Source organism: Lonchura striata, chromosome 12 (assembly GCF_046129695.1).
Source record: "Lonchura striata isolate bLonStr1 chromosome 12, bLonStr1.mat, whole genome shotgun sequence".
In the NCBI taxonomy this organism is placed as follows: domain Eukaryota; kingdom Metazoa; phylum Chordata; class Aves; order Passeriformes; family Estrildidae; genus Lonchura; species Lonchura striata.
The window spans coordinates 9948208-9966631 of record NC_134614.1 but is presented as its reverse complement, the minus strand read 5'-3'; the positions used below and the strand labels follow the sequence as shown (position 1 = coordinate 9966631).

The 18424-nt window shown below is 46.9% G+C and overlaps 1 protein-coding gene across 1 annotated transcript; it reads right to left on the bottom strand.

The window, feature by feature from the left end:
• Window positions 1-1461: 1461 nt before the first annotated feature.
• On the bottom strand, window positions 1462-8744 carry ALAS1 (5'-aminolevulinate synthase 1). The gene is made up of 10 exons (XM_021533667.2): window positions 8469-8744; window positions 7392-7598; window positions 6271-6426; window positions 5969-6191; window positions 5330-5514; window positions 4575-4754; window positions 4240-4404; window positions 2875-3143; window positions 2261-2423; window positions 1462-1745 (listed from the first exon to the last, which is right to left on the bottom strand). Exons 1-10 carry the CDS (start codon window positions 8662-8664, stop codon window positions 1585-1587), a joined length of 1905 nt encoding a protein of 634 aa, XP_021389342.1. The 5' UTR covers window positions 8665-8744; the 3' UTR covers window positions 1462-1584.
• Between the last annotated feature and the right edge of the window lie 9680 nt (window positions 8745-18424).

The following is an 18424-nucleotide window of genomic DNA, read 5'->3' as shown; positions in this document are numbered from 1 at the left end:
CTTACAGCTGTTCCCTGATTGTTGCCAGAGTTTGCAATGACTTGTTGGCACATCATGGTGCTGGGGACAAAGTCCTTGGGAGAGGTTGATGAAGGAGTTTTGGTTTGTTATTTTATGTCTCCAGTTAATGCAATAATATAACCTAAAAGATAATGGGAAGAGCTCTATAACAGATGCATATGCATTGAGTCTTGGGCCACAAATGGTTCATGGCCAGGCCAGGCCGGTCACATCCTCCCTTCTACAGAACACCTGCACGTGGCAGAGGCAGCAGCTGCCCCTTGGCTGGCTGGCAGAGGGCTTCTTCAAAGTAGCTTGGCTGCTTGGAAAGTCAGATGCTTTATAAAAATCCTCTGAAGTAGCAAGGTGCTTCAGTACATGCTTAAACAACTGGTGACTTCCAGCTGATGATTTTGCTTTAATTTGGGATTCTGTCTCCACCCCACATGGCTATTTGTGATAGTATAACAGATCCCTGGTGGGAGGGAGCCTCACAGCACACGTGTGAGTGTGACAGCAGGGGGAAGTGCCAGGCTGGCTCCTTACAGCCACAAAACAAGGGTCCCTGGGAGAGAGTGGCTGTTCAGAGCCAGTGAAAACCACTGCAGCAGTTCCTGGGTATGCCTGCACCTGCAAGCAGTTCAGTGCTTTGCTTGACTTCATGCCAATACTGACCTCTGACTACACGTGCTCACCCAGAGACTTTACTTCCCCTTGTTCAAAGCAGGCCTTTGCTGTTTACCAAACCATTAAATAAGATATGCCTGCTACACCCAATTGCTAAGGTTTCAGAACGGTTGCAAAGGCAGTACTGATGTTCTCCCACAATGACTTCTCTCAGAGACCTGAACTATTATATTGTTTGTTGACAGTTTTTACAGCAGCTCATGGAGACCTGCAGAGACACAGGCACCCAGAGCCCACCTGCAGTGATGAGCATGCTGTCCTTTTGCAGCCTCTGCCACATCACCACCTTGGTTTTCTGTCAGTAGTCACAAAATATCACTTAATTAATGCCATTAGCAACTTTTCCCTAAGCGTAGTGAATGCCAGAAGGGGAATGCTTGTGCATAAACGATAAAGGAAGAAAGAGGGTAGCAGAGGGAGACAGCATCTAGCAGAACCCATTCTAAATGTCTGCCTCCCAAAACATGGGCGCAAGCTGCTTCTTTATAACACTTCTCAAGGTGCTGAAGTATTAGTGGACATGTAGAACTATACTTACGTGTTTTCAAAGGCTTTCAGGAAGATGCCCCAGAGAAGCTATTTTCTCTTTTCATAATAAATAAGCCCCATGCTGGAAGCACTAGTGAAGTGCTTTGGGCATAGTCATTGGACAGGCAGTAGTTAACCTGGGGGGCAGTAAGCTGTAGAGCAATGTTTTATTCCATCAAATGCCCTCCCACCCCGACACAAGTTCCAGTTACAGAAGGGACACAGAAGCACACAAACACAACAGGCCATCTTGGCTCTTGAAATTTATTTTCAGAGCGTAGTGCTTCAGCTACAATTAAAATACTTGAGCAATTAAAAAAATGCTACTGCCTCCGTAATAGAGCTAGACAACAACTAACACTGTTACTCTCATGCACTGACAGATACTAGTTTGCTCATGCCACTGAAGTAGGCTCGCTCTCGTTCACTCATTGCTTCAAAATGCAGGGGTCGTCTACAGAAGTTGCATTCAGCTGAGGAGTGTGGTTTCAGCTCCAGGCCAACATCCTTCCACGTAGCCAGCAGTTTTTCTGTTAAGAAGAGTTTATCAAGATCAAGGCTTAAGACTGGATTGCTTTAGAGAAGCAGCAGAAGTGTCAGCATATTTATTCTCCTAACAAGTGAGCAGGGATAATAGGATTGCCCTCTGACACAATCTACCTCTTGAAACAACTGGGCTGCAACTAAGTCTCAGCTATCCTCATATCACCTCTCCCGACAGGATCAACAAGGATCTACTTTCTCTGAACAGATCCACATTTAAGACAAGTTAACAGCTCAGCTGAGGACAGCTGAGTTTGGAATCCATGTAAAATGTCAAGATTGGTTTGGACAATGTGTGAGCAGAGCCCTGGCTGGGTATAGGTCTGCACTGGCCTTCGCATCTCGCACTCCAAGCAGGAAAGCGTGCAGGATGTGCTGTAGCAGTGGAAAGACACTGTCCAGCTAATGGCATATAAACTTAAGTGCTTCCCAGTCTTATCTTTAGCACAAAGACTGCACAGACAGGCAGGATCTCAGTGCACTGATGCAGCAGTTGACTCACCAATAAAATAACTCATCATCTGAGGAGTGTGGTGAGGTGTAGGGGCAATTCGGAGCAGCTCCTCTCCACGGGGAACCGTTGGGTAGTTGATGGCTTGGACATAGATGCTGTGCTGGCTCATCAGTTTGTCACAGATCTCTGTATTTTTAGCAGCATCTGCAACCTGAAGTTCAAAATTTTAAAGTTACAAAATCAACCAAAAGAATAAGAGTTGGTAAAACTGTCAGCCCAACCTAGCAAGCTGTAAGAATCCAATAGGGCTGGTAAGTAACATGTAGGTTAGAAAGAAGGGCTAAAAGTCTGTTGAAGAGCACTCTGGGCATAAGAACACCACTGCAGCCTAAGCAGGTAGCTGTTTACAGCCCAAATCTTTTTACTAGCTTGTTAGCAGTTTCCTTATTTTCTGTATACTGTTAGTATATGAAACCCACAGTCTTCCTCCCTCTATTTTATATTTACACCAGACTTAAGCCAGACTCCTGGCACATCACCACTGGGCAACAGGGCGAGTTGGAACTTTGTGAAGGCAGTAACTAATACCTGACAGTACAACATGCTCATGGACAGTGCAATGGGCACCACAGCCCTGTGCTAGCAGCGCCCCAGGCCCTCACCCTGACGGGAATGATGTGGCTGGGGCAGTGCACCACGGGCAGCCCTGCATCCATCAGCATCTGCCTCATGAGCTTGACGTTGCGCTGGTGCTGGCGCCTCAGCGCCTGCCCCTCGGCGCTCTTGAGTGTCCGCACGGACTCCAGGGCCCCTGCCAGCAGCATGGGGGGCAGCGACGTGGTGAAAATAAACCCGGCGGCGTACGAGCGAACCGTGTCTATCAGAGAACTGGTGCTGGAGATGTAGCCTCCTACACAGCCAAACGCTTTGCCTGAAGGAAAAAAATTAAAAGGTAAGTAACTGGACTTACTCTCTCCACCTATTGGAATGACGTGAAGTACTGGAGCTTTTCACTTGGAGGAATGAATTATTCTGACCGCACAGGTAATGTAGTCATGGCATGTATGTTCCAGCCCACCTTGGTAATCCTGTATTTACTCAGCACATGGTACAGCTTTGTTTTTAAGCTAATCTTGATAACACAGATCTAGCTGCTGCACAGCAAGGACAGTTCATGCCTCTATCAAATACACAAGTTTTGATTTTGGGGAAGACCTTCCAAGCCAAATCATCAAGCAGGGATTTGAACAGTGACCCCCAAGTGATCAACACTAAGTCTCTCAGCAGATTTAAAATAATCTGTTTCAGAGATGCTAGAAATAGCCTGTGATCCTAAGGAGCACAGAAGGCTGTTACTGTGATTGTGCAGTTGATACCAGCCCTCCTTTCCAAATGTTTGGAGTGCAGAACACAGCCACAGACAGAACTAGGGTGTCTGGTGAACACTTCTGTTCCTATTAGGCAGTAACCCAGGACTTTAAGTTCCAAAGGGCATGAACTTTCCTAGTAAATTTTATTTATGTTTTAAAAGCTGTTTAAACAGCCTTCCAATTTGCAGCAGTAAACTTACTCCTGAGCCTGCATTCTACTCAGATAATAGCAGTTGCTTCAGTACTTGCCAAATCTCTTTACATAACTCCCCATCTCAGGTTTCTAGATTAGGAGCACTCCATTTCACATAAAGGAACTAAGAACCACTAAATATAGAGAACTGCTCTACTAGCATTCTCACCTGAATTTCTTCTTGAGTTGTGTAACATGCCATTGGAGGACTTTTTGCTAGCTTTCTTAGAAGAAAAAAACATACAAAGCCACCATACCTATTTCTAAGGCAGTGTAAGTAGCTTAACAGAAGCTTTTCAAACTGTGGGGCACACTTAAATCCCTTGTGCTTTCTGAAAAATCCTAGGCCCCAGCAGCCCTTAACAAGTTCATTTGGCTAGACTGGTTTTGAGCTAACCCACTTAATTTGGCTGCTCAGCAGCTTCGCTGCCTCAGCTCCTGCAGGAGTGCCAGGCTGTGCATACCAAGCGTTCCAGAGATGATGTCCATCTTGTGCATGACCCCATCTCGGTCTCCTATCCCACCTCCTCGGGCTCCGTACAGCCCCACAGCGTGCACTTCATCCACAAAGGTGATGGCCCCATGCTCGTGGGCCACATCACACAGCTCTTCCAGAGGACAAACAGCACCTAGGAACCAAAGCAGTGACTGGCAGTTTAGGATTTTCTGTATGACTGGATAAACCCCAGAGGTACCCCAAGACAACCCCTACAGCACTGTATACTTTGAGACCTAAAACACAGATGATTTGAGGACTAATTGCCCTAGAAGCAGAGAGGAGGCTTTGATGGCAACTTACCATCCATTGAATGAACAGTTTCAAATGCAACAATTTTAGGGGTGGATGGATCAGACTTTTTCAATAGCTCTCGGAGATGGTTGACATCATTATGGCGAAATATATGTTTTGGCACCCTGCTGTTACAGATCCCCTGGATCATGGAGGCATGGTTTCCAGAATCAGAGTAGATCTCACAACCTGAGGAAAATAGGTTACAAGCCCAGTTACATTTTAAGTATGGAACACATTAACTGATTCCTAGCATTGCATTACGTATGGCAAGAGCTCAGGAAACAAGGGTAGTTTGTTCTTGAAAGTAATGCTCTTGATCAAAAGAGCAAGTTACAGATCATGGAAGCAAGAATAATATTTGAGATTTATTTTAGGTATTCAAACTAACATAAATGAGAGCTTGAGAAAATAGTTATCAAACTCTCCTAACTTCTGAAGTGAGAGAGAAGTTCACCCCTTCCAGTGGAAGGACACTAAATTCCTGCTGTCTTATTTTCAGGTAGAGTTTAAACACAAGAACAGAAGACTCAGCTGGTGTAATTCCTCAAGGAGTTCACACCTCATAGATCTCAATCTCAGTAGGTTGATATTGTCATTTGTACTGAATGTAACTTGAATTTGGTATTAAAACCAGGAAACCATACTCTGCCCATGGGTTAGGGCAAATCCTCACTTTGGACAGCCATTTGCAAAACATACTCCCAACAGCTTGAGGCAAGGCTGTGTTTTTGTGGCAACACAGGTACAATTTGAGATCTTACCTGGCAGCATTTTAGCTAGAGTGAAGAGAGTGGAGTCATTGGCTACAAAGCAAGATGAGAACAACAGTGCTGCATCTTTTCCATGAAGATCAGCTAGTTCTTTTTCCAAGTCAACATGAAATTTACTTGTTCCTGATATGTTTCTGGTGCCTCCTGCTCCAGCACCATGTTGTTTCAGTGTTTCCCTAAAGAGGGCCAAAGAGAGGCATTAGCATTGCTGTGGGACACACAGAAGAGTAAAGGGTCACTGCTCAAAACATTCTGGTACATAATCAAGACTGTTCTAAAGAAGAACTGGCAGCAAAAAGCAGCTGTTGAGTCTCAGAGCAACCTGCACACTCAGGAGTCCATTAAGGTCAGATGTCAGTGACCAAGCACAGCTGGTATACCATCCAGTTTATCTGGCAACATCTGGGGCTTTTAAGGAAGATCCAAGGAGCACCATCAGTGACCAATATACACAGTGCAGGCCTGGATCTAAACATTAAGTGACCACCCAATAAACAAGTGTAATCTTAACTGCACAGCAAGAATCGCATCAGAAGCATCTTATGTCCCACAGTATAGAAATCAGCTTTTCAGAAGCCTTCCCACAAGATACAGCTTGAAAACACCTCTTAAGAACACAGCACCACTCACATAACTGCTCCACAGACCCGAGGGTGGCGGCTCATGCCCAGGTAGTCATTGCTGCACCAGACAGACACCTCCTTCTTGGTGATCAGGGAATCAGTGTAGTCGTCTGCCATGGGGAAGATCTGCGCCTTCCTGTTCACAGTCTTGAACACTCGGTAGGTGTGATCCTTCTTCTTCTCATCTATCTTCTTCTCAAAGAACTGATCGTACTGGAAGGTGGATACAGCTGAAAGGAGACAGACTTCAGCACACAGGAAATTATCACAACAGCCCAGGCCTCTGGGGGGTTTGCCAGACATTCTTACATTTTGGCAAATTATCCTGAAGCAGATGAGAGACACTTTCCGGTTTTTGCTTCAGCACAATATCCTTAAACTTCTTGAGCAAGCCACTCTGCTCTGCTCCCTCACTCTCAATCTTTCTCACTGTTGAAGTACTCGGGATTTTGGTAAATTCCGTACCTACAGATATTGGAATAAATTCCAGTGAATTTGTTTGGTTTGAAACAGAGTGAAGTAAGTTGAATTCAGCAAAGCAAACATTTAAAGTAAAACCAACATTTCAATCTTTAGGAAGGACATGTCCAAAATCCCACGTTGATCCTGCTAGGATGAACTATTTTATTTGCTTACAAATTTGCCTTTGACAAGACAGAAGGATTAGCCTTGCTAATCAATCACAATACAACAGGCAAATTCCTTATAAAGTATATGGTTCATCATGACTCAAAGAACCACACTATACAGCTACAGCACTCATCTGAAAGGATTCCATACACACCTAATGGAAGGCAGAGTTCTAGTCAGCCGCTTCCTTTTTGTCTATTAGCACAGATTTTTAAACTATGCCACAAGAGGCAAACAAAAGTAAAACAAGCCTTCTGAGACAGGCAGCAGGGCTTTACTGAAACTGCTGAGAAGTTCCTTCCTTTGAAGGACAGCCCTTCCACACTACCACTGCAAGCCAGCCAACATTCTTTAATTCCATAAGCACCAAAACACCACCCCAAAACCACTTGCCTGCTTTTCAAGCTTGGATTTGTGCTGGTACTTGCCTGGTGTCTCGACACTGTGAACCATCTTTGGATATAAAACCTTTATCTAAACCAGCACTCTGGCAAAGCTCTCTTCAGATCTAAGCATCTGCTTGGGTGCAAGTGTAACAGCTTGACTCACACATCTAGAGCCAGCCAGCACATCAAAATACAGCTCATGGTATTCCCACATCAAAATCACCCAGGGAAGCCCCACACAACGTCACAGGTATGTCATTAACACCTACATTCTCCAGCAGCTCTTCCCTGCCGTCTCCCATAATCCCAGCTGCATCATTTCAGCGGTGCCGGCAGACCTGGCACGCTCCAGATGCAAGTCAGGCACCAGAGGCTCTCGGGAAGAATCACTGCTTCAGTGCACAGAGAACATACCTTTCCTGTCAGCCTGCACTTCCTGCACATCCTCCTGCAGTTCCAGGCTGGCTTTGCAGAAAACGTTGCTCTTCTTGTGATTCATCTGAGCTGCCAGGAACGGGCACTTGGTAGCCGTACTCTGGCTAGCACTGGCAGGTGGGTGGCCAGCAGGAAGCTGGGTTCCATCTGCATTCTGCTGGGCCACTTCTTTGACATTTTTGGCCTCTGAGATGGGGGCAGAGAAGGTAAAACAATTCAGCTTCATCATTTTAATACCCTGACTTTAGTTTTTTGATCCATTACTTTTGCAATTAATTTGCCAGGACCTATTCAGAACTATTTAACTGAGCAGTCGTATTTTATTTACACAAGTGCAAAATCCCAGTTAACACCCAAGGGACATCTGATTTAAGATGCTAGATCTAGCACTGTACTCTTTGAGGGGCAGAAATACCTCACTCCCAATGGGAATATTTAAGGAAAGACTGGATATGGCAGTAAGTGCTATGTTTAGTTGACATAGTAGTGTTCAGTCATAGGCTGGACTAGACCTCAGAGGTCTTTTCTAACCTAACTGTGATTCTGTGACCTTCTTTCAGGCACTTCAGAGATTTTTCAGCCATGCAGCTTCTGCTCTGAGCCTCAAATCCTTCCTCTGAGTGCCCGGGGAAGAATTCCCCAAGGAATGTTCCCGGGTGGCGAGAAGGGCCAGTGTACCGTGAGAAACACCGCTCGGAGACCCAGGATCCCGGATCCCCACCCGGGGCTCGCCTCGGGACGCCCCTCGGGATCAGGCGGTCCCTGACTCGTGCCACGGCCACACATTTCCTTTACCGCGGACATTTCAAGGATTAAGCAACCCCTCAGCCTCAGCGCTGCCTATTCCAGAAGCTTCCCCCCGAGACATGCAATGTCTGTGTCATTTTTCCCCCCCCGAGACATGCAATGTCTGTGTTATTTTTCCCCCCCGAGACATGCAATGTCTGTGTTATTTTTCCCCCCCGAGACATGCAATGTCTGTGTCATTTTTCCCCCCCGAGACATGCAATGTCTGTGTCATTTTCCCCCCTCGGCTCGCTCCCCGGCCGTACTCACCGCGGCCCGCGGGGCTCTCCTCCTCCGCCTGCTGCCCGCGGGCGGCGGACGTGGCGAGGGCGCGGGCGGCCGGCGGGGCCGCCTCCATCATGCGCGGGCAGTGCTGGGCGTACAGCAGCAGCGACGGCCCAGCCTTCTGCAGGAACGCCTGGGACACACGGGCCAGGAACGGGCAGCGCCGCACCACCGCCTCCATCCTCGCAGTCGGACGGGACACCGGAGGTGACGGCAGAGCAGCACCGGCGACGGGAGGCGGCACCGCGCGGCGCTCCCGCACCGCCGCCTTTATAGAGCCGGGGGCGCGGCGCAGGCGCGGGGAGGAGCGGGGCGGCGCCCGGCGGCTCTGGGGCGGTGTGAGGGACCTCGCCGGGTCGTGGGACGGCGGGAGCGGCCCGAGGACAGGGAGAGACCGCGGGGGCGTGAGGGGCTGGAGGCATCGCGGCCCCTGGCGCCCGTGAGGGCTGGGGCGGTGTGGAGCCGTGGGGGAGCTGGGGCGCTGTGAGGTGTGCGGGACGCTGAGCGCTGCCGCGGTGAGGGCACGGCGGCGCTTGGGTCCTGCCGGGGGCTGTGAGGGGAGGGGGCAGCCCGCCCTGCCGGGGGCCGTGAGGGGATGGGGCAGCCGGTCCTGCCGGGGGCTGTGAGGGGAGGGGGCAGCCGGCCCTGCCGGGGGCCGTGAGGGGATGGGGCAGCCCGCCCTGCCGGGGGCCGTGAGGGGATGGGGCAGCCCGCCCTGCCGGGGGCCGTGAGGGGAGGGGGCAGCCCGCCCTGCCGGGGGCCGTGAGGGGATGGGGCAGCCCGCCCTGCCGGGGGCCGTGAGGGGAGGGGGCAGCCGGCCCTGCCTGGGGCCGTGAGGGGAGGGGGCAGCCCGCCCTGCCGGGGGCTGTGAGGGGAGGGGGCAGCCCGCCCTGCCGGGGGCTGTGGGCATGGGCCGCTGCTCGGGGTGCCCCGCAGCCCCGGGCTCTGCCGTGCTTGTCTCCCGGGAGGTTTGGGCTCCCTTGCCCGCAGGACAGGAGACTCGGGGTCAGCCCAGCGCGCCGGGGAAAGGCGAGCTCTGAGTCAGCTGGGGGAAATCCAGTGTTGCTCGGTGTTTTATTCCTAAATGCGCTCCTGACTGCCTGCAGAGCCCCTGCCCTGGGGCTCAGGTGGTGGTGGTGGGATCCTGAGCTCCTCTCACTTTTCCTACAGCTGGTACTAATCTTCAGCTCCTCTGTAGATGATGCTCAGACTTTCACCATTGCATTTTTGCCGGGTTTTAAAAGAAAGAACAACAGCAACAAATAAAATAGAAGCCTTCGTTCTCTGGTTTGCAATGGACATTAAAGCTTGTTTGCTTACAAGAGTATTTGGTGGGAAGCTTAATGCTAAGGGGAGTTCTCATGCGTATGGCCATTCAAACCACGGCAGTGCTACTTCCTGTAAGCACTGACTGCTCAAGTGTGGAAAGAATGGAGAAGGAAAAACGACAACGCATTTTTTCCCTCATCTTGTGAAACAATTTCACGGAAGACAGGATTTGGGTAGAGAGCCAAGAGCTGTCTTGGGCACTTTGGGGCAGGAGTGGGTTTTGTAACAGGTGTGGAGTTGGGAGGAGAACTTTCTTAAAGGTCACTCTTGGCTCTTGCCCTGCATGAAGTCACATTGTGTAGTTACTAGAAGGTGCTCATGTAGCATGACTAGAGCAATAAAAGCCTGTGTAGGACTGTGGCTGCTGAACACAAATTTGGCTATAAGAAAACACTGCTAAAAGTGTTGGTTAGCATTTAGGTATTGCAGATTAATCTTTAATCTGGGAGACAACCAGCAAGGTATTTGCCTGACCCTCTTTTATTCTCCACTGACTCACTTTGAGGATGCCGCATGCAGTTTGTAAACTTTGGGATCTGAGTAAATTGGTCAGGAGGGAAACCTCATAGTCAAATGTCAGATTTTATGTCAGCTCTACTGTGTTACTAAGCTCTGAGGCAGGAAATGGGACAGAATTCTGCCCTTCATGTACTACTTACAAAGCCCTGAAAAAGTTAGCTGGAGTTCTACAAGGTAGGGTGTGAGATTTGGGTTTTAGTGGGGCTTTAGTAGGTGTGTTTTAAGCAGAATTTGCTTCTTGCTTATTAGAAATTTAAGACAATGTTACAGGAGAAGCCTCAATGCTCAGATCTTAACTCAGTATTTGCCAGTGTGATGCATAATTGGCATCATTAAACCAGATATGTGCTAGTTTTAATTTGTTCTGTAGATAAATTATTAAAGCAGGGCAGTGGTATTTGACCTCAGCCTCTGTAGAAGTTATGGTAGCAGGAGTCCTGATCATTTGGTAGTTCCAGGGTAGTGTTTTGAATTATTATTTCAGTTGCGTATTAATAATTTATTTTTGGGTTTTTTCCCTCCCACCACCGTGTTTTGGCTAGTGTTACATACCTCAAGCATCTAGCAAAATAGTAAGTTTAAAGACACCTGATCTTTGTTTCAGATTACTGCTGTCCTCTTTTCCTGGAACAGCAGCATTTGACTCTCTACCCTGAAGTTTTGTATCACATCAGTTATTCTAAAGATTGAGGGGACATCATGGCATTCTAACTTGTGGATACCTGACAAGTGTCCTTAGAGCACAGTTAATGTGTCTGGGCCTAAGGGATCACTCCTGTGCCCCTGGGGTTAATTGCAGTTTTAGCAACAGAAATCAAGTCCTATAAGCTTGATTTATAGTATATTGAGAGCATTTTTCTTTCTCCTCCTATTTTTCCCTTAATAATCATCCATCATACTTAGCTCTGAGGGAATGTGTGTTTTGTTGTAAGAGGCACCAGAGAAAGGTGTTGTGCAAATGAGCACAAATCTGCTGCAAGAGGCTGCAGAGCTTGTCTGCCTGGACACCTGCCACAGCAGGTTAGATCCCTCAGAAATCTGATAATCCTCCTTTATCCTGGTAATCTGAACAGCAGCATCTTGCCACGTTGTAGGGCTGGGGGATGAAGTGTGTTAGTCTGCTTGGTTGCTGGAATTCAGAGACTGGTGGGTTTGTATTCAGCAGTGCATGTGAAGCCTGAAGAGCATCTGCTTTTTACACAAGCGTCATTCAAGGCTGGCAGCTGAGACACGGTGACCTTGGCTACGATCTGGAGATCTCCAAATGGAGCAGAACTCTCAGCTTTCCTGTCAGACTCCCCTCCAATCTGTGCTGTTCATCAAACACTGCAACAACACTTCTTTTAAACTTGGTTTTGGTGAATGTATTTAACCTTGTACTTGACAGGAATTGCGCAGAGCAGCGGAACGATGTTAACTTGACCCTCATCTTGGAGGGTGCTGTCCTTGTCAGTGCACGAAGTTGGCTGGAGCTCTGGGAGCAGCAGAGCAGGGAAAAGTCAGAAAAAGGGTGTCTTGTCAACTGCTCTGCCAGTGCCCTTCCTCCCTTTGGAAATACTGTCAGAGCTTACATGTTGAAGGTGAGGTAAATACTAATAAAGCCACGGTTAATTAAAATTTCTTAGGGCTTCAGTGGATTAATTAAACGGTGTTTAAGGATGTGAATTGTGGCAGTGTATTACTGCCATCCTAGAACGCTGTTTGCCGTGCTGCAGGAGGAGCACAGTGTGCAGCAGGGCCAGTGGCAGCCCAGAAGAGAACAGGGAGCCCATCCTGAGAGAGAAGAAGCAGGCTTAGATTGGAGAGAGGCAGCAGGTCCAGCAGGCAGGGGAGAAGGAATGGCTGCTTGGTACTACAGAAAGGGCAGAGTAACGTAATAAAGGAGGAAAAGCGTTTAAGCAGAGGGGGTAGCACTGATGTGAGAACAGATTTGTTCAGCTGGCCCTGACAAAATGTAGGGCAGAAGGTGAGTAGTTCCTTGCTGTGTTTTGGAGCAGCTTTTAGAGCTGGTCCCTGAGACCAGATGGATTGAGTTGAGGAAGCTCAATCTGCCTGAAAGGCCCATGTGTTGCAGTGGCAGAGGAAGAGAAGGGAAGACTCAGCTATCCTGAGAGCCTCTGCTGCTTTTAGTTTCCTAAAGCCCATTCTGTTCTGATGATTTGTTATTTTCTTAGCTAAATAAAAGTTAAGGGAAAACAAGGTTAAATTCCAGCAGTTTGGTGGATGAGAAGCCACAGAAAGTGCTTCCCACAGAGAAATTGAAATGGGGAAAATTCCCTTTAATGTCTGCAGATGTCTATGAAGTGTTGCTGATGAACATGGTCTCTTTCCATGTTGCTGGTTTACCATGTATGGTCATCTGTAAATTACCTTGAATACTTCCCTCCCATCCCTCTTCTCTCAAGCATGTTTTCCCCAGTATTCCTGGAAGCAGAACTTGGTTCACAGGTTTGTAGCATCCATCTGCCCTTGCATTTGTCTGCAGGTAGCTCCTTTCAAAGCATTTTCATTAATTTTATGCTTTGAAGAGAGCATTTAGATATTTAGCAGAAAAGCGAAGGTCAGAGCCCTTCTGCATTCAGCCTGTTCAAATGAAAGGCTATAACTGCACCATAATTAGCAACATTTAATCCCTTTTGCCCACTTCTGAAGTCAGGGCTGTGCATATTCCTAATTTTTTCCCATCCTGTCAGTGTCAGAGAGGGCAAGCCAGAAAAACAATTCCCCCTCCCCATGCACAAACCCTACCCTTGTCTATATTGAGATCTGAATTTTCTGAGGGAGTGGGTGTGATCCTGACATCTGGATTTAATCCAGACTCAGATTCCAGGCTTCATTTGAGAACTTCCACCTCCGGTCCTGAGACCAGCAGTTCTTACAGAGGATTTACTTTATTTACCTTTTAAGGCAAAATTGGAGGCTTGTCATAGCAGCTGCATAGTGACAGTTCTGATGGTGAATTTCTTTAACACGTTTCCTGATTTGGAGCCAGTGTCTTCACAGGACAGAACAGGAAATCACATTCCTTTCTAGGACCCTCTAAACAGCAGAGACTTTGAGCAAGCTGGAGGAGCTGCTGGATGCTGACGCTCGTGTTGCAGAGTGGCTGAGCAGCACCCCTGAATCACTGACACAGGCCAGGCAAGATCCATACCCCTCTTATACAAAAGAAAATGAGTTGTTTTGTTCCCTACTGTAGTGGATCTCCTAAAATTCATGGACTGCTGGTGGGCCCTCACAAGGCTGTTGGGTCAGGGCACTTTTCTTGTCTGCCAGGCCCCAGGAGCTGCCCATTGCTGCAGAGGAGTTTGGTTTCCTGGCCAAGTCCCATCCCAGCAGCGTGAGTCAGGCTCAGTCTGGGCAGTGGAAGCTGTTGCCACCCTAATACAAGGTACCTCACTGTCCCACTGAAGGGCACCACCCCACACTGCTGCTGCAGTCCACAGCCCAGCTGATTAACACATCCAGCAGTGGCTTATCCTAAGTCCAGAATATCTCCCTGACATCTCTCATGTTGCTTCAGATGTGGACAATCACATAATAATATTTTTTTTTATCTTGCACTGTTGAGTTTATCTTGCTTTGTGCAGCACATAGCAGGAAATGATGCACTAATCCTTCCAGCTACTGTGCTTTGCTGCACTTGCCATGACTTGCCTCCACACCCTCATTTCCTCCTCTCACACAGTTTTCCTCCTTTTACAAAGAACTAGTAGACCTCAACCAATATAATTTTAGTTATGGTTATTGAAGTTATTCAGCCTGTCACTTTTCTTGCATATCTCGGCTCTCCCTGTTCCTCGTTAGGTACTCAGTCAGAAAGAGCACCTTCTACATCCAGTTTAGGAGCTTGAAGTCTACTCAACAGAGTAGAAAATGTGAATTCAAGTACTTCCTATATTGAAGGTGTGAGAGAGTGGGGAAAGGACTTTGATCTTTAGTCAGAGCTCTCTATAGAAATCTGGAACTGGGGTTTCCAGAAAGTATTTAGACAGATCGTCTGCTGCACGCTATATAGGAAGGACAGCTGTCAGAGGACAGAATTGAGTGAATTTAAATGCTTTAGGCCCAGAAAGACACTCAAGTCATGCTTATGTAGTAAAACACCTTTGCTATACCAGGCATCTCTAGTGAGAGTCCCTTATGTTGCTTATACCTATGCTGTTGTGGGCTTTGGCAGGCAGGTTGAAGTCAAAGCAGAAAGGGGATTGTCCAAGTCCTCGAAAACAAGAAATCAACCTATGGCAGTGAAAAATGCTGTGCTGGAGCCTATGGGCTCTCTCCCTTAAAGCAATGTTAGGAGTTTTCTGTCGGGAAGATTGCTAGAAAGCAAGCAGCAGACCTTTTTCTCTCCCTCTTGTCCTCTAAAAATGTGCTGGTTTTGGCTGGGATAGAGTTCGTTTTCTTCATAGCAGCTTGTGTAGTCTGTGCTTTGGATTTCTGATTAAAACAGTGATGATAACAGAGGGACTTTCAGTCATTGCTGAACAGTGCTTGTGCAGTGTCAAGGGCTTTTCTGTTTCTCACACTGCCCTGCCAGCAAGTAGGCTAGGGGCACACAAGAAGTTGGGAGGGGACAACCCCAACTGAGCAGAGAGATATTCCACACCATATGACATCAAAATCAGCAGTTAAACTGGGAGGGTGGAGGTTGATTGTCATAGCTCAGGGACTACAGGACATCAGTCAGTTGGTGGTAAGCAATTGTTTTCTTTTGCATCACTTGTTTTCTCTCTGTCACTTTTGTCCTCTTTTTTAGTTATTAAACTGACTTTATCTCAACCCACAAGTTTTTACACTTCCACCTTTCTGGTTATCTCCCCTATATGACAGAGAGGGGGGGACTGAGTAGGGACTCTGTGGGGATTTGGTGCCTACTGTTAAATCATGACCAAAAACAATCTCTCTGACTTGTCTACCTGTCCCATGGGCCTGCCATGAACACCTGAGAAGGCAGTAGCATAATTAAACTGCCCTCACTTCTTTCCAGCCACCACAGACTTAGACTGATACAGGAAGTGAAATCCTTTGTATAAATTGATGTCCTTTTTTTTTGGTCAAAATGAGGATTCCCTGACTGGAGATTTTTTAATCAGTACTGCTTCCTGCAGCCTTTACATGCTGTCTTTCTGTTCCCAGGTGTAGAAATACAAGTAAGATTGCCTTTTAAGCCTGGGAATGGGGATAAAGGCATCCAGTGAAGTCCTGATAGTCACAACACACCTACTAGTAAGGCTTGTTGTTTGTCTCAGCAAAGGCTTGTTATCCTTTTACACATCTGGTAATAGAATTTCTTCTGAAAAGATCAGTGAAATTCAGTGAAGTAAGGAGTAGCATTTCAGAATGAAATACCTGCTGATGACGTAAGAAGGTGGGGGAAAATCTCGCTCCTGACTAGAGCCAAGCTGGGTGTTTCTGTGTAGGTGTTATCCCATGAATGAGTACCCAGTGAGGTAACAGAACTCTCTTAGCTGGGTGGCTTTTCAACTTATCCAGTCATTTCATAGCATTAGATATTGCTGGTTGTGAGACAGTTTTAAGAACTGTCTTGGAGAAAGCAAGCAATAACAGAGTAAAAGGTAAAGCAGTTGTGATCTTTCATTGCTTCTGTCAATGGCCAGGGAAAATTTATTGTTTTAGAATTAGTTGTCATAGTTAATATTGGATACTATAGTTGTACAGTCTGAATTAGCTCCTTGCAATAAATAGTCCAAAGGGTTGAGGTGAAGTGTCCAAGCAGTAGAGCAGAAGGATGTATCACATTTAAGTAGAGGTTTTCCAGACATGAAAAAAGCATGAAAGTGTGTGATAACAGGGGGTGCAAAACATCACAGAGCCAAACTGTCCTGTGAGTGGAAGAGTCGGTGTAACACCACAGTCTGTGTATACACCAGAAAGGTGGAAGGATGAGCTTAGAGTCTTCTTAGGGTCCAGCTCCAAATGCTTGCACCTCCCAGTGTGCATTCTGCCTGTGGTGTTTGCTGTGCTGTTTTGCAATAGCTCTTATTGCTTAACCTGTGAGATGCAAGACGTGTGTTCCTCCTTATGCACTGAAGATTACAGATAGAGGGTGGTGATAAGGTATTAAAATGAGAAGAGTGTCAGCTATAGGGAAGAAGGGGCCTTGTGGTGAAATATTAGAGGAGGAAATTAGCACACTGTATCTCCAAATCTGAACTTGAAAGCTGCAGATCAGAGAAACTCTGTGACGTATTGAGATTATTGGAGTATACAAGGCTTCCATTCCTTGTTTGCTTTTGTTCTGAACTCTCCCAAAAGCTGCCAAGTGCTGTGTGTTCCCTGTCTTACAAACAGCCTCAGTCATGCAAAGCTCTGGACTCCAATTCCAAGGCTCCCAGGCTGCTCTGCCTGCCAAGCAGCACAGGCAGTACCAGGAGCAGTGAGGATGCCAGGACAGTTGAACTGGGAGGTTTCTTGGGGTACTGTGACCCAGCCTTGTCTGCATTGGTTTATTAGACCTGATGATTCTGCAGCTGCTTTGAGCATCATTCCAGCTGAGATCTATTGGACTAGAGGACTCAAAGGAGTGAGCTGTCTCTGGCTTGGTGTGCTGAGCAAACCTAGATATGTTGTATTAGCTTAGGGTGGTGGTAATGGTGGGAAAATGTGTTGCTCTTGTGCCTCTAAGAGATGTGGTAAAGAACTCTGAGCTTTCAAGATCTTATTTTCAGGAATCTCACCGCATAATCGGGGGTGAGGCATGTGCTCTTTCTTGGACATGCATCTTGTCCCAGTCCTGGGCAGAGAAGATGAAAACTGATTCTAGAGAATGTCCTAGAAAGAGATGGAAGTGCAAACAGTGCATAACAAAAAGGTTGATAGGGATCAGCTGAGACATTAAGATTGATGAAATGGCAAAAATACAAACCCGAGGTTAAGTCATTCTCTTTACTTCTGTGCCTGGTTTCTCATGTCACACTGACTGTAAGAGCCAACCAAGGAAGAGTGGAGGCTTAGCACTAGTGATGGATCAAGTGTTTGACCTGTGTGCTGTGGTTTTATAGAGAGCTCTGATAATCTTATGGAGCTTTTATATACATTAGATAGTCTAGTCTCTTTAGACTTGCAGACATCCCACAGGCTTTTAGGAAAACTGGGGTGTACTTCTGATGATTTAGTTTTGTACCTCATATTTTTCTTTTTTTAAGAACTCTAGTCTTGAAAAGTCTCTGCTTCAAAGTTTAACCTAAAAAGGCAATTCAGAATTCATATTCTCAAAAAGATGCTCTGTGTTTTCACTGTGAAATTTAATAATGCATTAATTAATACAAAATAAAAATAATTCTGTGTTACTCCAGGTGACCTGTTATGAGTCACCCTCTCTAGGCACTCATAAGGATGATTGATCAGCAGGGAGGAAGGACTGAGCCCTGTGAGAGTGAAGTGTGGTGGCTCTGTGTGGAGAGGGAACTCGGGGCCAAGGATAACTGATGGTTCTCCAGCCATCAGTAGCACCAGAAAACTTTCAAATTAGCTCCACTGCACAAGGCTCTTGCTGGCAGTGGCTGAACTGTTTCCCCAAAATCCTCATGGTAGTTTTATAATTTCCTTGTAGTTATTTGTCACTTCAAAGTCTGCAAATACAGCACATAATGATGTATTATTGCAATGTTTAACAAGTAGAGGTGTGGTTGGGTTGCTTTGCAATCTTTTCCCACAACCCATTCACTACTTTAAGGTTAGTTATTCTGCCTCTGATGGGGGATTGCTGAGCAATCTCTGTGTCCAGGTGAGTGTAAGTTTGGGCTTTTTTGTCAAGCTGAATTTTGTGAGGGAACAATATCTTGCAAGAAATAATTCTGGGAGAGATGCCATGCATGTGTATTGGCCAGCCTCTGATGGAGCAAATGTTCATCTTCTCCAACCTGCAGCAAGAATGAGCCACTGTAGTGGAGAGTGGCGTGCCTGAGAAGGGGACAACTACCATTTCAACCACAAACACGGAGCCAACAGTTCTAAGGAGTGAAGATGTGCAAACCTTCTGGATCTTTGTGCTCTCTAGTGCTGAAATCCAGAAGGATCTTCAGGGCTTGTGTAGCACCTGGCTTTGCACTTTGATTGGAAGAGGTAGA